General features: G+C 45.1%; 1 protein-coding gene across 1 annotated transcript; it reads right to left on the bottom strand.

The window, feature by feature from the left end:
- Positions 1–12,488: 12,488 nt before the first annotated feature.
- LOC147737557 (uncharacterized) lies at positions 12,489–22,022 on the bottom strand. The gene is made up of 3 exons (XM_086936434.1): positions 21,931–22,022; positions 18,597–18,765; positions 12,489–18,447 (listed from the first exon to the last, which is right to left on the bottom strand). Exon 3 carries the CDS (start codon positions 17,345–17,347, stop codon positions 15,812–15,814), a length of 1,536 nt encoding a protein of 511 aa, XP_086792560.1. The 5' UTR covers positions 17,348–18,447; positions 18,597–18,765; positions 21,931–22,022; the 3' UTR covers positions 12,489–15,811.
- Between the last annotated feature and the right edge of the window lie 4,937 nt (positions 22,023–26,959).

The raw sequence follows: 26,959 nt of genomic DNA on the forward strand, positions 1-26,959 counted from the left end.
GGTACGGAAGGTGGCCATTGCAGATTCGGACCTATCCAAAAGCCCTGCATCCACCGAAACTCTGTGCACTGAGGAGCGGTGATGATCCTGACGCAGCAAGGGGATCCGGACACCGGTTAGTCGTAGAGGCAGTTGCAAAGGTGAGAGTCTCTTGCTGCCTGGCCTCGCCACTACTGCCCGCCAAAGGCAACTGCAGACATAAGCCCTTTGAAGACAGCACAGTGAGGGAGATAGGGAGATTGGGCCTATTTGATCTGTGAGGGGCAGGGAGAGATGGGCATAGACACCGGACTAACCTGTCCTGCGGCTGGGGTGCTTGCCAGAGATTTAGGAGAACGCCTACAACCCCGCCGGGAATCCTGCACCTGCACACCCTCCGGTACCAATATACTTACCTGGATACAGGGGCAGAAATAAATACTTCAACTGAACCACGCACAACACTAAATGTAATTATGGGTATATTGATTCATAGCTCCAACACTTGCCTTTGGTGTCCTGAATGGGTGACCGGTTGGCCACATGCACCTCAAAGTTCATGGGGGGGTGGCGATAGACACTCTGCAAGTTTGGGGTATAGGGAGGTTCCAGATCCGCCATACGTTGTACATGTTAAAGGGGGTGGGATCTTGTGCACATAGACTCTCCGTCGCAAGACATAACCTGAGGGCTAACAAGAGATAACCACATTCTCGTGCCGGGAGGGGGGGAAGGGAAGTTTAATTCAGTTCAGTTATGTTATAGACAGGGACGATAAAATAGGTGATACCAGTGACATTTTACTTGGCATGCTTAGCAACGATGCACTGATGTACAACAGGGTGGGTTGTGTAGTGGGCACAGTGTATACCGGTGAGGCAGACGGGGAGCTCCTCTCGCGTCCACAGAATTACACCCCAGACAATGACGGTTACTGTCAAGCAAGGGCTCAAATTGCTGTCTTGGAATGTGAACGGACTGGGGGACAAGATCAAGAGGGGAGTAATTCTCCAATTTTTAAAGCGTTACAGCAAACAAATGATGGACGGAATGCTGACAATGCAAATATTCTTCCCCAGTCAAAAGATCTGGGTAAACTCCATCGTTCTTTTGCCCATTAGGCCACCCCAGTTTGGACCCAGGCATATGCAAATCAGTCTTGACCCTGTGCCCCATGGGAACAGTTGAGACTGAACTGCCAGGCCAGGTCCTCACTGGACCGGAAACAAGCATCCTGGGAGCAGTTTCAGGGTATGTCACCCTTCTTCAGCCAGGCTAGCTTGAATCCAGTGGCACAGTAAGCAAGGGGACACATTTTTAAAGAGCCATTCTACGACGTGATTTTATTACAGGAAACGCACTTGCTCGGAAATGCCTGCAAAGCAATGCTGAGGTGGGGATTTAAGCTGGTGGTATTCCGTATTTGGGTCTGGCTCTAGGGGAGTGGGAATAATGTTGCGGAAATCCTTTCCCATGACGATTGTTCATATTCGGACAGATAGCCTAGGCAGGTTTGTAGCGACCTCAGGGACATGAGAGGGGCGAAATATTAACCTGGTTTCTGTCTATGTGCCTCAGGGTTTGCACGTCCAAGCATTTGCAGACCTTGGGAGTCTCCTTCTGGAGTTGCCGGAGGGCAGACTACTGATCGGAGGCGACTTTAACTCCATTGTCTCTGACTCCCTGATCGCTGGCCCCAAAAGGTCCTGCCTCTCTCCCGAATGCAGATCCATAGCTTCCTGGGGGCACTGGGCCTGGTGGACGTTTGGAGGAGACTACATCCTCTGGACAGCAGTACACTTTCTACTCAGGGGCACAACATAGCATGTCCCAGATTGACTATATATTAACGATGGCACACCAGATGGATAGTATTAATGTATTAATGAAATACATAATTTAGCCAGGTGTATTTCAGATCTCTCGCCCATATGGTGCCGACTGGAGGTGGGAAATCCCACTACCGGCAGAAAGGCCCTGATTAACCCTTGGTATCTTAAGGTTCCCCGAATAAGGGACAATATCACGAGTGACTCCTGTTAGACCTGGCACCATTGGCGTGGGTCTCCCTTCCATTTTTGCTGTTGCCTCATGTATTTGTGCTGGTGTTAGATGCTTTGGGCACTGTGCCACTGCTGTCCAGTGCCACAGTGCAAGTGCTCCCTATTGTAAATTGATGCATTAATCAGTGATTCCATGTTTGGATATTTGGTTTACTTGTCAGACCCTAGTCTAGTGCATTGAGTGTGCCCAGGGCGTGTACATCCAAATACTGCTGGTGGGCTTGCAGCATTGGTTGTGCCACCCACAGAAGCAGCCTTGTAAAATGTGTCTACGGTCTGCCATTGCTTGGCCTGCGTGCAGTCTGGTACTGTCATGCTGACTGGGTAAGTGCACCCACTTCCCACGCCCTAAACCTTCCCTTTTCTTTATATCAGTCACCCCTATGGTAGGCCCAAGCGCAGGGTGCATTGTAAGTATAAGGTAGGACAAGCCCTGATGTGTGTGGCATGTCCTAATAGTGAATTACAGGCATTTTCGTTTTTCACTATTGCAAGGCTACCTTTTCTCCATAGGCCAGAATGGGCTGTTAGAATTGTTACATTTTATAATCCTAACAGGCTCAGAGAACATGGTAGAAATTCAAGTTTACTATGCCTGAACTCAGAATAATAAAATACATCTTTTAGTGAAGTTTATTGTAATATTCTGTGTTTGCAAATACCACTTTTAGGAAGTAAGTATTTGTTTGTCCAACCATTCAAACCTGCCTCTGCTAGGTTGTGTATTCCTTTGTCTGGTTTTGTGAGTGACAGGGCTGGGGAATTCCAAGAGACAGGCTGAGTCACCCAGTGGTGAATAGAGAGATCTGCATCTAGATGGGAGGGAGGAGTTGCCCTTCTGTGGGGCGTCTGATGTCTCTGCCCTGCACTGTGAAAGGAAAGGAGGAGTCTGGTAAACAGAGTACTTCAGAACTGGTTTGGACTGGGCAAATGCCCCACTCCCCTAAGAGAACAAAGGATTTTGGGGTATAAATATTGGGACCCTGATCCCATGAAATTAGATCACTTTGGACTACAAGAAGAAACCTTTACTGAAGAGAGGAACCTGAAGAAACTGAGGAGAGACTATTCCCAAGCTGAAGTCCTGCTTGGGGGATTGGCCTGCAGTGGTTGCCTTACTGCCTAAGGAAGGAGAAAGGAACTTTGTGTACTTTGCTTTAAACTTGTGAAGGATCTCCAAGGGCTTGGAAAAGAGCTTGCCCCCTGCTGAAGTTTCAGGGACAACAGACTTCACCCCCCAGCTCCCCAGAGTTCTTGTGGAAGTGCCTGCTGCTGTTTTGGGCCTTCTGAGGAACTGTGTGAGACAAGGAGCTGGAAGCGTGACTCAACGAGAAGAAGCGCGTCACCGTCGCTGTGCCTGCCGTTGCAACTCCGAAGGAGGGTGTCGCCGCTGTAGTTGTCGCACTGCACCGCATCAGGAGAAGAATCTCGCAACGAGGTCGGAGCGTGTCGCCGTCGCTATGCCTGCCGTCACCACTCCGAAAGAGGGTGTCACTGCTGGATCTGTCGCATTGCACGGCATCGATCAAGAGCACCTCGCATCCCCGAGAAGCGCGTCACCATCGGAGCTGCTGCCGTCGCATCTTGGATGTCGCCCGGGAAGTTGTCGCATCGAGCAAAAGCTTCCGCATCGAGGGAGAAGAGAGTCGCCGCTGGAACTGCTGCCGTCGCATTTTGGATGTCGCCGCTGTAGCCCGAGCATCAAACTGAGAACTTCTCGCATCCCCGAGAAGCGTGCCGCATCTGGAAGATCTTCACGTCTTTATTTCTTTGTATCTGTACTTTGCCATATTCCCATCGCTGCGACATTGCTTGTCGTGGAAGTGCAATGCAACTTATGGTACATTGAAGCAGAGTGTCGCATCTAAGAACTGAACTGAGCTAAGCTTAAATCTACCATTTTAAAGTAATCATAGTGTGTATTTCTGTGGTTTTGGTCTTGTGGTAACTCATAAAGCCTACCTATTTTTTAAATAAAACCTGTGTGGTGTCCATTTTAAGTGTTGTCACTGAGTTACTGTATGTGGTCACAACTGCTTATCTTACAACACCTCTGAAATAAGCCTCAACTGCTCGTGCCAAGCTGCCAAGGGGGTGAGCAGGGGTTATTTTAGAAGTGTAATCCCCTTATCCTGACTAGAGGAGAGGGTCCCTACTTATCACAAGTACATACCTGTGCCAACTAGAGACCCTCAAATCTAACAACTCCGATTTGTATTACTAAGAGAATGAGGGATCTGTAGGACACTTTGGGAGGCCTAAAAGGCGGTAATTCGGGGGGAAGCCCTGGCTCAAATTATGGGATCATGAAAGGAGAAGGTGGATAGGTGAGATATTGCAGTTAGAGGGGAAACTTTGGGTGCAAAACTCCGCCTTAAAATCAAGGAATATACAGACTTAGCCACTGACGCAGCCAGGACTCAACATAGAGCCACACTTAGCAGCATTTACGATGTAGGAGACAAGGCTAGAAAACTCCTGGCCTGGCTAGACCGCAGAGACCAAGCCAAACGAGTTGTGGTTGAGATAGAGACGATTAAGTCAATCCACTCCGGGGTTTCCACTGACCCCTGTACCCACCACATTTTCAACAGAGCCGCCGACACCATCGGACCCACGCTCTGCCACACCATCAACCGCTCCCTAGCAAAAGCCTCGTTCCCAGGCGACTGGAAACACGCTAAGATCAACAACACACACACATCAACCCCCTCCTGAAGAAATCCTCAGCGGACCCCACCGACCTCAAAAACTACAGACCCATCTAACTGCTCCCGTTCCCAGCTAAAGTCATTGAGAAAGCCATCAACAGCCAACTCTCCACATTCATCGAAGAGAACAAACATCCTCGACTACTCACAATCCGGCTTCAGAAAAAACCACAGTACGGAAACCGAAACTGATGACATCCATACCTTACTGGACAAAGGAGAAACAGCAGCCCTCCTTGCCGCAACTGATGACATCCGTACCTTACTGGACAAAGGAGAAACAGCAGCCCTCATCCTTCTCGACCTCTCAGCGGTGTTCGACACAGTCTCTCACCCCGACCTAATACGCAGACTCCACGACGCAGGGATCCAAGACAAGGCCCTCGACTTGATATGCTCCTTGCTCTCCAGCAGAACGCAGTGGGTCAGACTCCCCCCTTTCTTCTCACACCCTACACCTACCAGCTGCGGAGTCCTCCAGGGGTCCTCCCTCAGCCCTACGCTCTTCAACGTCTACATGGCTCCGCACGCCCCCATCGTCAGTCACGTTGTCCCAGGAATACGGCAACCGTTCCAAGAAAACATCAGGACCCGTATTAATACCACCCTCCTGGTTTAACCCCCCGTTTTAGGCAACTTATTTAATACCTATTGTTGCCTGCGCCAGGACTATAAGAATGAATGAATGAGAGTCGAATGTCCCTATTGTAGCTAGGAAACTCCCTGTGTGAATGAGTGTGGTAGATTGATTGAAGTGTGGGCAGACCCTAATCCTGAAAAGAATTTTGCCTGTGTATTTTATGAAATATCACTGATTATTTAAATTTATATATGTATGTCTTTTGAACATATTTAAGAAGAAAGAAAATAATAAAAAAAATATGTATTTTTTCACAAACATGTTGTCTATTTTGGTTGGAATGACATAGTTTTGTCCTGTGCAGCCTCAGCCCCTGAGCTAATCACCCCCTCACTTTATCACAGTAGGATCCCCCAGTTGGGACCTCTATAAATAACTGGCAGGGTACCTTCTAACTTTCTTAATACAGTCCGCACGCCCCCATCGTCAGAACCTACGGACTCAACATTGTGTCATACGCAGACGACACCCAACTCATCCTCTCCCTATCCAACGAACCCGATACCGCCAGACACAACTTTCGAGAAGGCATGGAAGCATCGCCAAGTGGATGAAAAACAGCAGGCTACAACTAAACACAAACACAACAGGAGTACTCATCATGGGCACAGATGCCTGGAACGACACCTGGAGGCCCCCCGCCATCGGAAGCCCACCCCCCCACACAACCTGGGCGATCACGGATGGTCATTTTGGATCAAAAGGAGGCGCAGGTCTGGCAATTCTTGTCGTGCCCTGTCGAGAGAATCAGGTTACAGACCTTGAGGTGGTCACTGTGTGGGAATTTAGCTCCACACTGGGGGCATTTTTTAAACAGAGTCCTTTCCATGAGCCGTAAGCCCGAATGGAAAGGACCATTTGACGACCGGAATGGGATAAGTGAGGAGCGCGTCAAAGATCACACTATCAAGAAACAACACCGTTGAGTTTTATGATGGTTGGCGCGTCGAAAAGGTTTGGAGATATGGTGCCGAACCGGAGCGCAGAAGTTACATCCAAACCCGATGACGGAAAAAAACAATCTGAGGATGGAGTCGATGCTAATGCGCACTATTGTCCAAGGGAGGAATCACCTATCGTGTGACTACAAAATACTTCTTCCAAGACAACAACAAGGTGGAAGCATCCAAACCCAACACCAGATGGTGATCTATGCACAGAGTGTGAATTCTGCAGCTCATATGCCTCGAACAGTGGGATTCTGTTGTAGTAACCCCCCACTTTTTGCCAGACTACTGATGCACATTTTTTTTGGTGTGCCCTGGGTCTCTGCCAATCAGGTTTTCAGGGCCTGTGTTCATTCCCCAAAACTAACCCAATTGACATCTCTGGCCACATGTCAGTCCGTGGTAAATGTTACCACAGGTACCCAGGCACTGTGACAGAGAATGCCTCTAAGGGCTGCAGCACTTATTGTGCCACCCTTAGAGGCCCTGTATCCTGACACTCACACACTGCCTTTGCAGGCTGCATATCTTGGTGCCGAACAAAGTGAAGAGTCGACATGGCACTTCCTTGTGTGCCATGCCCACAAACAACTGCCCTGGCATACATCAGTCACTCCTCTAGCTGGGTGCCGTATGCCCGTGGTGAGGGTACAGGTGCATGAGCCCTGTATCCCTACAGTGCTTAAGTCTATTCCTGGGCACTGTAAGTGTAGTGCTGCCATTAAGATTATATGGTGCTGTGAGTTTGTCATTACTAACTCCACAGAACCATAATGGCTACACTGAAGACTGGGAAGTTTGGTATCAAACTTCTCCGCAGATTAAGCCCACACTGATGCCAGTGTGGGATTTAATGTAAAATGCACAACAGAGGGCATCTTAGTGCTGCCCCTGAAACTCGACCAACTCCTAGTGATCTGAATGAGTGGCTGCTACGCTGCCACCACCAAACATGTTTCTGGACCCCTGCATCAAGAGCTAGCTGCTCTCGGGGGCCTGAAGCAATACACATCCTGGGAAGAGGTGCCAAGCCTCCTCCCCCAGATTGGGCAACTCCACCCCTAAGGTGGGGGAGGCGAGGAGAAGCACAACTTTGAGTCCCTGCCATCTTGAGGATTGGGGGACCCAGCCAACCAGGGACAGGCGCCAGCCTCCCTCCCACTGGAGAGTGGCAGAATAGAGGGTGTACCCACACCAGGGAAGGGACCCATTGGTCCCTGACCTTTACCTACCTGTAACACCCCTAAATTTAGTATTCAGGGGCAGCCTGAACCTTCTTTCCTCAGATCCAGCAACAACAAGAAAAAAAGAGAAGGACGAGAAACCGCGCAGAGCTAACAAGAGGATGCCACCCACTGACTTGGCCCCAGCCCTACATGCCCGTCTCCCCTCGAACCTACTCCTGGGAAACCCTGGCGTACCAGCAGCCAGCAACCTTACAAACCCCAGAGGACCTGCCTGCCTTCACTTTCTATTCTGTTTCTCCTGTGAACACCGAACGTGTTTAAACTGCAGCTTCTAGTGCCAGCCAGAAACCGAGAATCCAGCCCACTCCACACGGGTAAGAAAATCCAACGTCCAAAGGCACCCCTACACCCGACGCCCCACAGCCTTGTGTGCCCAACCCAGCAGTGCCTAACCAACCCTTGACATCCCAACTTACCACTCGAAGTGGTGGTCGCTCCTGGAAGATCCTCGTCCACAAGCCTGCAGTTTTTCTTTGTCAGGAGAATCTCCATTGAAATCAACAGGGCACCCGACCTCAAAACAGCCCCCTGCGCCCGTCCGCCCATAGTGCCGCTGAGGGTGCATCTTTGGTCCCCAACTTGCCCTGAGCGAAACCATAGGAGCTTTGCTCCCACAATCCCATGGCCTGTTTGCAGCCCCCGCCAACCGTAGCCCCCCTGTCCTCCGTAGTATAACATTGCGCCTCAACACTCTGCACCCGGCCGTCCTAGTACCGCTGAGGGTGCAACAACAATGCATCACTGACCCTGGGGGACCCCTGATTCTAACCCCAGAACCTTAACTCCCACAGTTGATTACTTACCTGAGAATCGTTAATATGTTTTCCCTCCATAGGATAACATGGACACCTTTTCTCCAAAGTGAGGAGTTTTGAAACATAAAAAAAAAATTGTAATCGCACAAAAAGCCAAAACGTGTTTACTTACCTGTTTCTAGGGAATGTCCCAGTGCTGAATCTAGGTATCCAGCACGGAGTTAGAAAAGTAACGCGAAAAGTAACTTACCTGCAATTTATTGTAGAAGCCCATTAATTTCAATGTACTGCTCCAAAATGTTTCCAAGTGCGGAGTTTTGAAAACTGAAAATATTCTTTAGAAATCATGCGAATACCCAAAACTTAATTACTTACCTGTTTCTAGGAAATGTACCAGTGCTGAATCTAGGTATCCAGCACTGAGTTAGAAAAGGAACGTAAAAAGTTACTTATCTGCAATTTACTGAAAAAGCCTATTCATTTCAATGTACTGTATTTGCTAAGTGTTGCATACTACTGCTCCCCTGTAAATCCAACAAAGTACAATTTCTACTGCCTACTTGAACTGTGTTCATACAAGTAAATTATTACTGCAAAGTATTTGTATGCTTACCTGTGCCAGGCTTGCTTAGTTCTAGAAATAAAACAACAGTATATTTATTTATACAAAAACAATTGGCCTAGAGTTCAGTTCTTGAGTGTGTGAATTAATTTGCTGACTGAGTGTGTACATCAAATGCTTAACACTGTCCTCTGATACTGCCTCACTGTTCGACCAAGCTACCACTTTACAGAGTAAGGTTCTATCTAACTTTAACCTCTGCCGACCTCTGGAGACCCTTGGACTCTACGATACAAAAGGGGGTGATGGACGGAGCGCTTGAGCAAATCAAACACTCACCTCCAGTCAACTGATCTGGGTTTAATCCATCACCATTCTTTAGCCCACTCTGCCACCCCAGTTCAGACATGGCCATATGCACTGTACCTCATTTTGGTGGAGTATATACAGAGCCAGTTTCTTACACTACCTCACTATATGTCTCTCCCAATTTACATGTGATGTTGTTGTCCAGTAGACACACCCGGATGAGGGAAATATAACTCTGCTGGGGTCTGTCCTTCAGGATAGCATCTTGAAAGGTCAGAGTTATCACTACATTTTTTTACAGGGGATTTTAACACTCAAATGTGTGGGGACATCAGGCAAGGAGGAGTGGAAGCTATGGGCTGTGCACGACAAGCAGGCTTACACATGGAACATACTCCCAAGGGCATTGAGCTTAACTCCATCTTGCTTGAATTTGATGTAACATCTGTAATGAATAAGCTGCCTCCGGGGATAACAGACATTACTCTCACCGTTATTGGGAGAGGGTGTGACCCCTTTATTGATTTCACCTTTGTATCTATCCTGGTTACCGAATTTTCTGTGCATGCGAGTGAATGTTGTGACCACAACCCCATTTGTGTCTTAACAGGCTGGACCCGAACACTCGGACACACCAAAGTGGGCGAGGGGGCTGGTGTCCCCTTTAAAGCAGTGGAAGCGGGAAGGAGCGTAAAGTGGGGGTGTACTGTCCCAGAGCTACTCCACAAGTCCCTTTTAACTCAGTGTTGCAGCGAGTTTGCCACCTGTCTCGACGATGAGGCAAGTGCTCTGGACATCATGGGTGCATTTGGATCCATGTCTACTGTCATAAGGAGGTTACTACGGGACCCGGGTAAATGCCGTTAGCAACCAGGTTCACAATGGTTTGACTCGGCGTGCTCCCAGGCTTCCAGGAACATGAGACAGGCCTTGGGTGTTAAGCCCCGAGACCGGGTGGCGGTCAAAGGCCTACAAAGAGCATATAAGGCTGCTCTAGCAACTCGCAAGTCTGTCCTGAGGGAGGAGGCCTGGATCGATTTAGTGGAGGCTAGTACAATGCGTAATAGCTCAAAGTTCTGGGGCATTATTACAAGCCCATTTCTATCTGGAAATAATGCTAATTTACTGGATGCCCATATAACAGAGGATGATTGGGTACATAATTTCAAGGGTATCTTCCAGTCGGAAACCCCGCCAACTGAGGGGCAGGAAAGGGTGGAATGCAAGTCAGAACTTATTTTCACCATGCAAGAGGTGAGAGGCGGTATTCTGGGTCTGTCTAAAAACAAGGCCCCGTGCCAGATGGGATCCCGACAGATCTCTACATCTCCCACGTAGAAACCTGGGAGCCTGTCCTCACAGCTGTTAGCAATTCTGCAGTCCAGGTTGGCCGCCCAGATTCTTGGGCTTTATCGATTATAGTCCCAGTATTTAAAAAGGGAGATCGGGACAGGGCCTACTGTTATAGGCCAATTTCTCTTCTGGACTCTGTGGTGAAGGTGGTGGGCTGCATGGTATTTGACACACTTGTATCATGGGTTGATGAAAACAACTTTTTATCCGATATCCAAAACAGCTTTTGATCAGGTCGTTCCACTGTGGAACAGTGTAGAACAATTACACTGTGGCTCGTTCCAGCCCCATATATCTAGCCTTCATGGACCAGTTCTCAGTATTCGACTGTATCAATAGGTTCAAGCTGTGGCAGTTGATGTCCTCCATTGGCATTGACAGTAATATTGTTTTAATTCTGAGGGATCTTCACCGTGATTCAACATCGGTTGTCCGCTATTCAAAGGACCTGAACGTGTCCTGTCAGTTTGACTTCAAGAGAGGGGTGTGTCAGGGGTGCATTTTAGCACCCTTTCTTTTTTACCTATATTTTAATTCCTTAGAGAAGGCCCTTTTGGCCACAAATGCTGATTGTCCCCACGTAGCCGAGCATAGCCTACCAGTCCTTCTCTACGCAGACGACGCAGTCCTCTTGGCGAGGACAGCTAGGGGCCTACAACTTCTTCTGAATTTTTTGCCCTTTTAATGGAGGACTTGGACCTGTTGTTTCATCAGGCCAAGTCGTTCATTATGCAGGTGGGAGATCGTAAAGCTAAGCAGTTCACTTTTATACTCGGACTTTCATCAATGCCGAAGACCAATGTTTTCTCCTATTTGGGAGTTGTGTTTGACGATTCCACCAGTTAGTGCCCATTGCTTACTTGGAAGAAAGGGGATCTAGGGAAAGCTTTTCCAGCTATTTTTAACTTTGCCAACAGAGTCAGAGGGAAGCCAATAGGGGCTCTTTTGAAGATATATGAAGCCAAAAATATCTCAAAGGTTAGTTTTGGGTGTGAGATATTGGGCCACATTGGGGTAGGGGCAGTGCACAGTGCTGAAAACTCTTTCCTGCGATGGCCCTTTCTGTTCCACAAAGCACCCCGTTTTATGTTGTACACGAAGAATTGGGGATGCCTTTTCTCTCAGATTTACTGGCTTTCCGTTCCCTGGATTTGTGGCTTAATATTTGGGCTAAGCAAGAAAATACATGTAGCAAAGACGTCCTACGGGAATGCCTTGCACTTGACCATGTCTCAAGTATCCGATGGCTCCAGTATATAAGAGTTGGCCTCTCCAGGGTAGGTAGGAACTATTTGCTAACCTCTCCTCCGGACATGATGCACTTTATAATGTTTTGTAGTTTTTATGCAGTCCCTAGACAGTTATTTATTATTCCAATTCTCAAAAAAGTGGGTTTTAGGCGGGTGAGACCAGCTCTTATCTTTTTACAACTCCTCTCTAAAGACACTGTTTTGCATACGCTTAACTTTTTACGGGTTGCTGTTAGACTCCGGTCAAGCTGCGATTAACTTCTGTACTGTAATTCATGAATTTTTATCTTGTGTTTTGATTAACTTGGACATATTATATTTGTCAATCTGTAACTTGGAAGATGTTTCATCATTTTATGTATGACTTTTCTTTTTTTCTTTTATAAAACCGAATAAAGTTTGTTGATAATAATCACTAGGGGATTCATTTACAGGGTAGCATGGTATCCCTCACAATATCTCCTGGAGTCACAGTCTCCACAATGTACATGCTTTGTTCCCCCTACTTATACCCTTACATATACCCCCAATCACCTGCCCAAACCTCTCCCTGCTGATGCCAATGTGGTCCACCGTCATCCCACAGACCTTATTTTGGCCCCTTTGAAAGTGCCCACACAATAAAAATGTTGCAGTTGTAAATACATATGAACTACCATTTGTTGTGTTTGAAACATTTTATTGAATAATAAGACCTAATAAACATAAGCTGATTATTAAAGCAAAACAATCAGTTGCTATATACATGAGACAAATGTTGTACATAAAAATCAACATACTGTAACACAGCAAAGTTATGTAGAGCACAATTCTTAATTTTGGGCAATCTTTAAAGTTCAACAATAGAAACGTTCATTAAGAACAAGAAAGGAAAGAAGGTGGGATACAGTAATTTCATTAATGTAATGCTTCCTACATATAGAAAAAAAACAAATTCTAATTATTTTCCTTAAGCAATAAAGTCTGCACATTAAAATACTAAGAAATATATTGAACAATGAACATTTCATGCATAATTAGAATTCAATTTGAATATTTTAACCTCCTCGGCATTATTTGACTCATGATTACCACCTGAATGCTTTCTGGAAAGGAACCGCCTCATGGGGTTCACAATCACATCTTTTGCAACAATAGGATTACAATGATAAACTTGAATTTAAATTCAATTTACTGATTTAGGCCTTTTTAGAGATCAACAATTTTAAATGTATACAAAATCCACACGCTTTTGCTAAATTGTCACCTACCTTGAATTCAATCCACCTTTTGATTAAACACTTCCCATTCCAGCAAGCATCACAGGACCACTTGATGTTATCTTCCTAATTAGTGATAATGTTTCGGATGGCAACAATAATAAATATGTTTAGAATGTTACCTCCGAAAGCAAAAACATGCCATTTCTGAATCATGGTGCGCATTAAAATGTAGGAACACAAAGACATCTTTAGGTATAGCATTCATTAAGGTTTTTGTGTTGAAATTTTTTATTGGAGATTTTTCAGATAAAAGTACAGATACAAAAGATAAAGCAGGGTAATATCTTTGACAAGTAAAATAATACAAATGAGGAAAGGCATTACACGAAGTATGATAAATATGAGGACATAAAAATATCGTATATTCCATAATCTTAAATACAATAATAATGAGAAAGTATCAAAATAAATACATTACAGAAGAAGAATAAAGAAAAGGAAACAGGAGGAAAAGGAAGAAAATGAATAAAAGGAAAAGGAAGAGAAAAAGAAAAGAAAAAGAGTAAGCAAGAATCCCAGAGCAACACGAGTAAGCACAAAAGAGGTAAAGGAGAAAAAATGTAAAGCTGAGCAGTAAAAACCTAAAAGAAGAGAATTAAGAAGGTGGAACAGTCAAAAGAGAAGGAGAAGTGGAAACAGAGTCACTATGCACAGTGGCTTCCAAAAAAGGAGACCACACCTGGAGAAAAATGGAAGTTTGATCCTGCAAATTATAAATTGTACGTTCATGTATAGCTGTTTGCATCATTGCTACCAACCACTCTTCCTGCGAAGGAGGCAGAGGCGATTTCCAGTGCCGCAGTATACAAATTTTTGCCGTGGCCAGAGCCGTGTGGAGAAGACGAGTTTGCGGCTTAGAAAACTTCGGAAGGCTACGAAAATCATGCAAAATAATATTCAGAGGAGTAAGGGGCTGAGGGAGTGACATGGCATTGTCCAATGTCTTGCATACAAAACGCCAAAAAGGTGTCGTACGAGGACATTCACAAATAATATGCGTAATATCACAGCCAGAAGCTGAACACCTCCAACACAAAGTATGTGATAACAATTTAGCATGATGCAATTTGACTGGAGACCAATGCCATTCATGTAAAATTTTGAAAATGCAAAATTTAAGATGGGCTTCACGGACTCCCTTATGCAACCCTTCCAAGATTTGGTCCCATTGAATATTGGAATATGTAACCGATAGGCGAGATTGCCATTTTAACTGGAGAGCTTGCGAGAGAGGCTGTGAAAATAAAGGATGCAAAAAAGTTTTATAAAGACCAGAAGTCACACCTTTAAGATTCCCCCATGACTGTAAAATGTAGGAACAGAAGGGCATCTTTAGGTATACCATTCATTAAGGTTTGACCAGTCTTGAAACTAGAATTCCTGAACTTTTGGATTTAAATGCCATATTTTAAAAGAGTTCAAACAGACCCAGCACGAACTCTGCAAAAATAGAAGATGACTGAATTGTACTTAGAGAAAATGTGCTGATAAGTAATCTATGGATGTAAAATACAGTGGTCAGGCGATGCTTGTGGATCTAATCTATTCAGATTTTAACTCCATAGTTTGTTCAATAAATTGACTGAGCATAATACTTGAAGGTCCATCTCTCAGATCAGTTCTATTACAGTTTTAGTTGCGATAACACTAATTGAGATCATTGATAAATAGATTTTAAAAGCCATGGGTGGGATTGATCCTTGGTCTAAATCTAGATTATTGTCTGCAATAGAAACCAGTACAAACAGATCAAATCAAAATGTTTATTATAGTGGTTTGGATTAAACCCAGAAGACACACATTGTTCCTGAAACTCAGAAAATGTATCTAAAGATTATGATTACATCCTATTTTATGTCCAGAGACTGCTTTAGCTCCTTTCCTGTTTAAGTGACGAAATTTGCAAATATATTTAAGAAAACATTAATAAAAATCCAGGCCTGAAATTTCTTTGGAGGTTGCATGCGGGCAGCCTAAGTTATCCTGCAAGAGTTTCTTGATGAATCCTATTGCAACTACAATATGTGCTCTCTCATGTAAAGTCAGGTTGTTAGAAGCTTTTCTGCAACTCAAGATACGCCTTACTTTTCACCTGGTGTGGATGCATTTCTCATGTTTAGTGAGGTCTCCTTTCTGAGTAAAACGTTTCTGGCTTTCCCCTCCTGTATAAGGCTTTAGTCCAGTGTGAATTCTCTCAAGTGAAATGACATTGTATTCAAGACTAAACCTTATCTGACATTCAGAACACACATAAGGTTTTTTTCTCCCATGTGAGTTCGCTCATGACAAGTGAGAAGTAATTTGTAACCAAAACTTTGCTTGCATTTCGAGCACTCATAAGGTTTTTCCCCCGAGTGGGATCTCTCATGAAGCATAACACGGTCTTTCAGATTCAACCTTTTATGGCATAAGGATTTTCTCCAGTGTGGAGTTTCTCATGGTGAGATAGCGTTTTTCTCTGCAGCTTTTCTGGCATTCAGAGCACTCATAAGGTTTTCATCAGTATGGAGTCGCTTTTGGTTAGTGAGGATGTGCCAATCAAATAGGAATTTCGGGCATTCACAACGTTGGTAATGTTTTTCCCGTGGGTGCGTCTGCTCATGTAGAGTGATATTGAGTTTAAAATTGATGTTTTTCTGGCGTTCTGAGCACTGAATTGTTTTTGATGGTGTGTTGGAGCTTGTATCCATCTCTACCTCTGAATCTTTTCTGACATTCAGAGCACTGATAATTTTATTCACCAGTCTGGATTCTCACATGTTCAGTGAGATTAGATTTTTGGCTGAAACACTTTTGGAATTCGGAACACTGATAAGGTTTTTCCCCAGTGTGGATTCTTATATGGCGAGCGAGAGTCCTTCTTTTACTGAAACATTTCTGGCATTCAGAGCACTGATAAGGTTTTTCCCCAGTGTGGATTCTTATATGCTGAGTGAGACTGCTTTTTTCACTGAAACATTTGTGGCATTCAGAGCACTGATAAGGCTTTTCCCCAGTGTGGATTCTTATATGCTGAGTGAGATTGCTTTTTTCACTGAAACATTTGTGGCATTCAGAGCACTGATAAGGTTTTTCCCCAGTGTGGATTCTTATATGCTGAATGAGACTGCTTTTGTAACTGAAACATTTCTCACATTCAGAGCATGGATAAGGGTTTTTCCCTGTGTGGGTTATTGTATGTTGAGAAAGACTTCCTTTGTTTCGGAACATTTTCCGGCATTCAGAGCACTGAAAAGGTTTTTCCCCAGTGTGGGTTGTTATATGCTGACTGAGACCACATTTATCACTGAAACATTTGTGGCATTCAGTGCACTGATAAGGTTTATCCCCAGTGTGGGTTCTTATATGCTGACTGAGACCACATTTATCACTGAAACATTTGTGGCATTCAGTGCACTGATAAGGTTTATCCCCAGTGTGGGTTCTTATATGCTTTCTGAGAACGCTTTTGTCACTAAAACATTTGTGGCATTCAGAGCACTGATAAGGTTTTTCCCCAGTGTGGATTCTTATATGCTGAGTGAGACTACTTTTTACACTGAAACATTTCTGGCATTCAGAGCACTGATAAGGTTTTTCCCCAGTGTGGGTTCTTATATGCTTACTGAGACTATGTTTATCACTGAAACATTTGTGGCATTCAGTGCATTGATAAGGTTTTTCCCCAGTGTGGGTTCTTATATGCTGACTGAGAATGCCTTTTTCACGAAAACATTTGTGGCATTCAGAGCACTGATAAGGTTTTTCCCCAGTGTGGATTCTTATATGCTGAGTGAGATTACTTTTTACACTGAAACATTTCTGGCATTCAGAGCACTGATAAGGTTGTTCTACAGAATGGGTTATTGCATGTCGAGAAAGGCTTTGTTTGTTACAAAACCTTTCCTGGCATTCAGAGCACTGATAAGGTTTTTCTCCAGTGTGGAATCTCAAATGAGCAGTTAGACATGATTTAAGTTTGAAATGTTTTGGGCATTCAGAGCACTGATAAGGGTTTTCCCCAGTGTGGATTCTTATATGCTCAGTGAGTCTGATTTTGTAACTGAAACATTTCTGGCATTCAGAGCACTGATAAGGTTTTTCCCCAGTGTGGAATCTCACATGTTCATTGAGATAAGATTTACGGCTGAAACTTTTTTGGCATTCAGAGCACTGAAAAGATTTTTCCCCAGTGTGGGTCCTTGTATGTATAGTAAGTCCTCTTTTGTCACTGAAACATTTCTGGCATTCAGCGCACTGATAAGGTTTTTCCCCAAACTTTTTTGGCATACTTTGCACGGAGAGTGGTTTTCCCCAGTGTGGATTCTCATATGTTCAGTGAGATAAGATTTACGCGTGAAACTTTTTTGGCATACATTGCACTGAAAGTTGTTTCCCCCAGTGTGCATTCTGTCAAATTCTGTGAGATAAGATTTATGTATCTTTTTTGGCACATGTAACTTTTTTTCCCAACTTAGGTTATTTTACCTTGATTGAGGCGGTTTTGAACACTGAATTTGTTCTCACAGTCCGTGTTTTTATAAGGTGCATTCCTAGAGTTAATATCTCTATGTTTAGTTTTCTCTTGCTTATATGCCACGGTAAGAGTGAACCTGATTTTATAGTTGGGCTTGTTTAGATAATGTTCAGCATTTATCTCTAAAAGACATTGTGTGTAATCTTCTTAACACTTGAATTGAGCAAAATATGTCTGGAAGCAGCCCTGTAACACATGTCTAAATGTTTCTAGCAGATAATAGTCTTTAGGTTATAGCCTATCCGGCAGCAACTTATTTTGTGACTGAATATTTTCTCAAATCTATTTGTATAGGTTCTTAGCAATGCAGTGATAAGGTGTTAGTCTGATATGTAATGATTAAACTGATAAGTACCTTTTTGCACTGAGGTAATGGCAGTAACTGAAGGCGTTAGAACGTGCACAGTACTATTGTGGATCATTAGACGCAGAACATCAGTTCCTTCTACCCTTTCTATGTTTGAAGTAAGGTTAAGATTTGTAGTTCAGAAGACGAGGATTTATTTACATTAGCTATAGCGCAACAGTGCTCATTTAATCCATTTTTATCTTTAAAAGTTTTACATATCCCTCATGCACAGCAGATAATGTTGAGGCGATTTACATAGAATTACAGAACAGTACACAATAAAAAGGAAACACTCTGAGATGGTCATGAACACAATAAAGTGGTGAATTTTTAAGGTTTTTGCAAGAGTGAGCAGAGTGGGTCGAGGTGTTCTATCCCGAGGCAGACAGTCTCAAACTTGCATAACTGGCTAAAAACGGTTGTTGAACAAAGGTGATTTTCCAATCTTTTGGTTGTTAACGTGTCAGCTTCAGAGTCTTCTCTCAGCGTCTTTTCTTTGATGGTCTGCAGAAGAAACCTTTTGTTATAACTCTCTTTTATGCAGTGTGTGCTTCCTCTCTGGGATTACATGATGTTTTAGATGAAGGTTATTCTGTGCACAGATATGGCTTTGCTCTGGGTTAATGAAATGCTAAATTAGAGACTTCACTTACATTATAGTACTTTCCTCAGCTCCCACTTCCTCGCCACCCCTAGATTTTGGAAATTGTTTAAACGTAGAATGCTGGATGTCCTTCAGTTTTTCAAAATAATCCTTCTTATGGCACTGACTTCAGTTTCCTGGTGCTAAATCTTGCTTTCTTCGTCAGTAATTTCAATCACCTATAGTATTAAGATTAAATAGTTAATACATGAAAATTTCCAAAAATATAATTTGCAAGCCAAATCAATGCAGAGTTGCAGAATTTTGAAAATGTTGAGCTGTTTTTCATACAGAGCAGAGTGTAGAATTGTAGCCTGAGAGTACTTGGATGTAGGAGTGAGGATTTATAGAATTTTCAACATTTTATTAAGCTCACAAAGGATACATGCACCCTATGGACTTGTAACATAGAACCCCAAAGGCAGACATTAAAGTCATATGGACTGGCTCCAAACAGATATTTAAAAAAGGATACTATTAATTAATTTTTAATCTAGATTTCTGGGACGGGAATGACCCCTCCACGGACAACAGGCATTTTTCCACCTGCCCTGAGTTACCACCTACTTGTATCTGGTATCCTGACTTTTGAGTTTTGGCCTCCGCCTCAAGCAAATCTATTGTGTGCTGCGAGGACTATGCCTAGACCTATCCCTCAACTATGGTCCAGAGTGTGAATCAAGGGCAATGAAATTAAGGAGTACTTTCATGTGTTCATTTTATTCCACCTGATTATCAGTTGTTAGGTTTTTCTGCACCTGGATGTACCGGGTGCAGAAAAACAGGACACCCTTTTTTTCCAGACAGGAAAATTAGACTGAAAAGACGCACAAGACTCTGGGTGCAGCAGAAGCAGCCAAGACATATGCTGTTTTTTTACAAACTGGGGGAAACACACAATTCTTCCCTTTGTTGGACATTTCTTTACCCTTCCCTCCCCCGCTTCACCCCTCTCTCCCCAACCAACCACATGCTTTTATCTACCACCTGCTTAAAACTAGTGGTAAATAAAAGCAGTAAAACACTATGAAATAGTGAATGGCATGTGGTTTGACAGGCAGAAGAATGTGTTCCTCGTGGAAACTCCCCAGTCCATGGCGTCAAACTTGTAACTGCATGTTACTGGGATTAATCTACCACAAAACAATTACATGAGATTTTTCTGCCACCCCAGTACTGTGCAACCTCTAACAAGGGACTATGAGAGATCTTGGACCGGTCCTTTGACCTGGTGGGTCACACCAAGTGTGCCCTCATTTAAGGCAGAGGACTGTCATGGGTTTAACAGCTAGAGCGGTGGTGGCAATGCACCCTGTTGTAAGGATCAATAGCCTGATGAGATCTTTGCATCATGGTCAGTGGAGTGGCTTTCTACTGACACACCCATGTAATGCTCCATTTCTATACCTGTGCCCAGACTTTGCAATAACATCAAGTGCATGTTTAGGGTGTTGGTGCGCGTAGCATAAATGCAATGTGAGAGTGCGACAGTGTAAACTGCATCTCCTGCCTGCCAGTTGTGTATACAAGTGGGACCATCTATCCCTCTTTTATACCCCAGTTCAAAGTCCTCTGTTACCTAGTAATAATGTGCTCTACAAAGTACTCAGGTGCCTGCTGTGCCACCAGGGATGGTGTCAGCCTGACAGTTTTTCTAAGTTGAAGGGACATCACCTGCAGGCTGAATTACTTAATGGAGAAGCTGTGTATCTGTCCTGAAGAGCCTAGAAGTCTGCCTAGAAGCCTGCCTGTCTGGTGAGAAAGGGAAGGGAGTTTGACTATCCAGCAGGAGGACAAGGCTGTCCTGGAAGAAGCAAGGTCCGACACATCCTCGTTATTTGTAGGGCGGGCCGGAAAGCCATCCAGCAGGACCAGTTAGTCTGAGGGACCCCCTCGTCCCCCGCCAAGACTCTCCCAGCTGTTCAAGGCAGAAAATAAAACTCTACGACAACGTGATTGTTGAGGCCCAGTTGGACGATTGTGTGCTGGCAATGCCCCGTTCATGGTTGCATTTGCCGAATTCCTAACACAACAGGGTCTGATTCTACTGGCTTACTGGAGCCTGTGTTGGGCTTTTAGCTGCTGAATTTCTGACTACTCTGTGTCAGAGGCCCATGAGGGACTACAACTACTCCAGTGTCGAACACCCTGTCTGAGATTACACCTGTGGTCTAGCCGGCCACAGTGTGGGCTCAATTGCTGACGGTCGGGCCTCCAGAGGAGCTGCACGTAATGACAGGCCAGGTGTGACTGCTACCTTGGGACTGCTGATCTTCAAGCAAAGGCAAAGAAAAGACAGAGTGGGTGCCCTATTGAATGCAGCACTATAAAAGGCAAAGAAAAGGCAGAGTGGGTGCCCTACTGTATGCAGCCCTACATTCAGGACAAAAGCGCACCACAAAAGCCTACTGGTGGGTCACGGCTCTCTCGAGTGTTTGGGCGTGCCATTCAAGTGCCGGGAAACAGGAAAGAGACCCAGACAAGACTGACTCATCCTGTGGAAGGATAAGACGATTACAACAGAGCATATACACACTGACAACAAGGGGACGGAAATACTGGGAGAGACTTCCTGAAAGACCTGACCCTGCCAATGCTAACAAATAAGGACCTAGACGCACTAGACCAAGACCTGAAAGTAGACTAAATAAATTAGACAATAGGAACCTTGCAAACAGGGCAAGCGACTGGACCTGATGAGCTCCCGTTAGAATTATATAAAAGCATGATGGATAAAATCAGGGAGTACCTCCAGAGTATATGAAAATAAGGGTGTCTCCCAGAGGACCAAAAAACGTCTAAGGTGGCGGTCATCCCAAAAAGGATGAACCGGAAACTGAATGTGGGTCTAATAGACTTATCTCCCCGCTTAATATTGAGACTAAGGTCCTTGCGAACGCCCTGGCGATCTGCCTGCGGACAGTAATTGCAACAGTGGTTCACCATGATCAATCGGGCTTTATGCCACACCAGGGAACACGCTTAAATCTCTGACACCTTAATGGAGTACCAGAGGCAATATGGGATTCCTTTGCTGAACCAGTGGCGCTACTGTTAAGCTCTTGTATGTGGCCCCTCTAGCGAGCATGCGCCTCAATAATACAGTCTACCGAGTCTTTGCCGTCCGACAGGGATGTTCCTTGTCTCCTATGCTCTTTACACATGTTTGGGTTCACCAGGACCTCTCATATGGGATATTCCACTTGATCAGGAGTGGGATGTGAGAATCTCCGTCTACTCTGACGTTTTGTTATATGACACGCAACCAGCAACAGAGGTTATTCTGTGCACAGATATGGCTTTGCTCTGGGTTAATGAAATGCTAAATTAGAGACTTCACTTACAGTATAGTACTTTCCTCAGCTCCCACTTCCTCGCCACACCTAGATTTTGGAAATTGTTTAAACGTAGAATGCTGGATGTCCTCCAGTTTTTCAAAGTAATCCTTCTTATGGCACTGACTTCAGTTGCCTGGTGCTAAATCTTGCTTTCTTCGTCAGTAATTTCAATCACCTAAAGTATTAAAATTAAATAGTTAATACATGAAAATTTCCAAAAATATAATTTGCAAGCCAAATCAATGCAGAGTTGCAGAATTTTGAAAATGTTGAGCTGTTTTTCATACAGAGCATAGTGTAGAATTGTAGCCTGAGAGTACTTGGATGTAGGAGTGAGGATTTATAGAATTTTCAATATGTTATTAAGCTCACAAAGGATACATGCACCCTATGGACTTGTAACATAGAACCCCAAAGGCAGACATTAAAGTCATACGGACTGGCTCCAAACAGATATTTAAAAAAGGATACTATTAATTAATTTTTAATCTAGATTTCTGGGACGGGAATTTCCCCTCCATGGACAACAGGCATTTTTCCCCTGCCCTGAGTTACCACCTACCTGTATCTGGTATCCTGACTTTTGAGCTCTGGCCTCTGCCACGCGCAAATCTATTCTGTGCTGCGAGGACTATGCCTAGACCTATCCCTCAACTATGGTCCAGAGTATGAATCAAGGGCAATGAAATTAAGGCGTACTTTCATGTGTTCATTTTATTCCACCTGATTATCAGTTGTTAGGTTTTTCTGCACCTGGATGTACCGGGTGCAGAAAAACAGGACACCAATTTTTTCCAGACAGGAAAATTAGACTGAAAAGACGCACAAGACTCTGGGTGCAGCAGAAGCAGCCAAGACATATGCTGTTTTTTTACAAACTGGGGGAAACACACAAATCTTCCCTTTGTTAGACATTTCTTTACCCTTCCCTCCCCCGCTTCACCCCTCTCTCCCCAACCAACCACATGCTTTTATCTACCACCTGCTTAAAACTAGTGGTAAATAAAAGCAGTAAAACACTATGAAATAGTGAATGGCATGTGGTTTGACAGGCAGAAGAATGTGTTCCTCGTGGCAACTCCCCTGTCCATGGCGTCAAACGAGTAACTGCACGTTACTGGGATAAATCTACCACAAAACAATTACATGAGATTTTTCTGCCACCCCAGTATTGTGCAACTTCTAACAAGGGACTATGAAAGATCTTGGACCGGTCCTTTGACCTGGAGGGTCACACCAAGTGTGCCCTTATTTAAGGCAGATGACTGTCATGGGTTTAACAGCTAGAGCGGAGGTGGCAATGCACCCTGTTGTAAGGATCAATAGCCTGATGAGATCTTTGCATCATGGTCAGTGGAGTCGCTTCCTACTGACACACCCATGTAATGCTCCATTTCTATGCCTGTGCCCAGACTTTGCGCTAACATCAAGTGCGTGTTTAGGGTGTTGGTGTGCGTAGGATAAATGCAATGTGAGAGTGCGACAGAGTAAACCGCATCTCCTGCCTGCCAGTTGTGTATGCAAGTGGGACCATCTATCCCTCTTTTATACCCCAGTTCAAAGTCCTCTGTTACCAAGGAATAATGTGCTCTACAAAGTACTCTGGTGCCTGCTGTGCCACTAGGGATTGTGTCAGCCTGACAGTTTTTCTAAGTTGAAGGGACATCACCTGCAGGCTGAATTACTTAATGGAGAAGCTGTGTACCTGTCCTGAAGAGCCTAGAACTCTGCCTAGAAGCCTGCCTGTCTGGTGAGAAAGGGAAGGGAGTTTGACTATCCAGCAGGAGGACAAGGCTGTCCTGGAAGAAGCAAGGTCCGACACATCCTCGTTATCTGTAGGGCGGGCCGGAAAGCCATTCAGCAGGACCAGTTAGTCTGAGGGACCCCCTCCTCCCCCGCCAAGACTCTCCGAGCTGTTCAAGGCAGAAAATAAAACTCTACGACAACGTGATTGTTGAGGCCCAGTTGGACGATTGTGTGCTGGCAACGCCCCATTCAAGGTTGCATTTGCCAAATTCCTAACACAACAGGGTCTGATTCTACTGGCTTACTGGAGCCTGTGTTGGGCTTTTAGCTGCTGAATTTCTGACTACTCTGTGTCAGAGGCCCATGAGGGACTACAACTACTCCAGTGTCGAACACCCTGTCTGAGCTTACGCCAGTGGTCCAGCCGACCACAGTGTGGGCTCAATTGCTGACGGTCAGGCCTCCAGAGGGGCTGCACTTACCAACAGGCCAGGTGTGACTGCTACCTTGGGACTGCTGATCTTAAGGCAAAGGCAAAGAAAAGAGAGAGTGGGTGCCCTACTGAATGCAGCACTATAAAAGGCAAGGAAAAGGCAGAGTGGGTGCCCTACTGTATGCAGCCCTACATTCAGGACAAAAGCGCACCACAAAAGCCTACTGGTGGGTCACGGCTCTCTCGAGTGTTTGGGCGTGCCATTCAAGTGCCGGGAAACAGGAAAGAGACCCAGACAAGACTGACTCATCCTGTGGAAGGATAAGACGCTTACAACAGAGCATATACGCATTGGGGTGACTTGAGAGACAGAACTGCACCTATAATATATTCATGATACTCCTAAATGCCCCTAGAGGAGAAGAGGGTATCAGAACCAGACGCACTTGTCTGCAGCACATGGTAGTCTGGCATGCCTGCACCATCCTTTCAGCCAGACTGTCCATAAAGGTGATTTTAGAGTCTCTGCACACATAGCAGGGGGAATCTCAGACCATTCGCTGGTGGAGGTGCAACTCAATGGTCCGGTTGTGGACTTCATCCTACCCCCAAGGGTTGATTTGTGATATTTAAAAGGCAAGACGTTCAAAGCTCGTATAAGAGATAGAGCAGAATTCTATTTTAAGGAGAATGGGCGGCCTGTTGAATCAGCTTGTGTGCTATAGAGTGAATTCAAGGCAGGGATTCGAGGCCAGACACAAGCCTTGATTGGGAGAATGTCGAAGGAACGTAAATTGAAGTGCAAGGCTCAGGACACGGAATGTGCTTTCCTGGAGGCACGCCTGGCAAGTGGGGAATCAGATTCTCTCCCATTACACCATCAACTGAAGCAGCACACATTAAGAGCACTAATGGAAAATAGCGGGCACTCAAGCGCTGGCTACCCAGCTGTTTCTATGATGTGGGTGATAAAGCCAATGAGTTGCTTACATGGTTAGAGAGACAAGACAAAGGACGGAACTGGATCCTTGAGGACACCGACAACAAGGGGACGGAAATACTGGGAGAGACTTCCTGAAAGACCCGACCCTGCAATGCTAACAAATAAGGACCTAGACGCACTAGACCAAGACCTGACAGTAGACTAAATTACACAATAGGAACCTTGCAAACAGGGCAAGCGACTGGACCTGATGAGCTCCCGTTAGAATCATATAAAAGCATGATGGATAAAATCAGGGAGTACCTCCAGAGTATATGAAAATAAGGGTGTCTCCCGGAGGACCAAAGAACGTCTGAGGTGGCGGTCATCCCAAAAAGGACGAACCGGCAACTGAGTGTGGGTCTAATAGACTTATCTCCCCGCTTAATATTGAAACTAAGGTCCTTGCGAATGCCCTGGCGATCTGCCTGCGGACAGTAATTGCAACAGTGGTTCACCATGATCAATCGGGCTTCATGCCACACCAGGGAACACGCTTAAATCTCTGACACCTTAATGGAATACCATATGCAATATGGGATTCCTTTGCTGAACCAGTGGCGCTGCTGTTAAGCTCTTGTATGAGGCCCCTCTAGCGAGCATGTGCGTCAATAATACAGTCTACTGAGTCTTTGCCGTCCGACAGGGATGTTCCTTGTCTCCTATGCTCTTTACACATGTTTGGGTTCACCAGGACCTCTCATATGGGATATTCCACTTGATCAGGAGTGGGATGTGAGAATCTCCGTCTACTCTGACGTTTTGTTATATGACACGCAACCAGCCTTCTCGAGTGAACGAATCCTACACATTTTTCACATACCTGGAGATTATTCATGATATAAGATCAACTGGAAGAAGTCCTTAATATTCCTGCTGGTGGCAGGGACCCTGCGGCTGCACTCTAGGTGCACAGTTAGGGTGGCACTACATGGCTTTAAATATTTGGTTGTGTTTATTACAAGAGAACACAGGCAGGAACATACTCCCGAAATTAGACCGTCTTCGCTGGGATGCCCCACACTTGCGGGCGCTCCCACTCTCCTTACTGGGCCGGGTGGCCCTATTTAAAGTGATGACCCTCCAGGGTCTCCTGTACATTGGGCAAAAAATGTCCTTTAAGATCCCACCAGACATTTTTTTTCAAAAGGTATTCTGAGAACTTCGGCTCCTGTTGTGGGATGGCGGCGTGTCACGCTGAGTAAGGTGCAGAGGGGAGTTGATTAAGGTGGACCGGCGGTCCGGAGTATTCACAAGTATTACTGGGCCTCGCAGCTGGTGGCAGTCAACAACTGGTTTTTTGCGGACCATGAGGATCTTGCTTACCGGGTAGATAGTTTGGCCATGGGCAAGAGAGGTTACCCCACCCCGGTGTTGTATCAAAGAAAGTATGAGTGCACCCTACCTACTCATACCCAAACATTGGTAAGGGTGTGGAGAGAGGCTACCAAGTATTTAGGCTGAGAAGGTAAGCTGACTGAAATTACTCCACTGTATGGTGGTGATCTCATAAGTGCAGTGGGAGGATTGCAGGGCTTCACAAAATGGGGATTGATTAGCTTATAACGGCCGGGCGATGTGTGGAGGAGACAGGCACTTGTGTCCTTCACGATCCTACAACAAAAGTATAAATTAGGTGACTAAAAACAGTTCTGACATTTGCAGGTGGCCACGCTCTGCAAAGTCACATCCGGGAAGGGGGGCAGTTGCTTGATGCATCCCTACTGGAGGACCATCTGCTAACTAATCCCCAACCGAAAAAGCAATCTCAACCATCTATAGGAAGTTGATCTACAATTCTCTGGATGCCGTGGGGACGCAGAGAGCTGTGTGGGAGAGGGATCTAGGCACGCTTGGCGATGGCGATTGGGTGG

The sequence above is a fragment of the Lissotriton vulgaris genome, chromosome 1_1 (genome assembly GCF_964263255.1).
Source record: "Lissotriton vulgaris chromosome 1_1, aLisVul1.2, whole genome shotgun sequence".
Classification (NCBI taxonomy): domain Eukaryota; kingdom Metazoa; phylum Chordata; class Amphibia; order Caudata; family Salamandridae; genus Lissotriton; species Lissotriton vulgaris.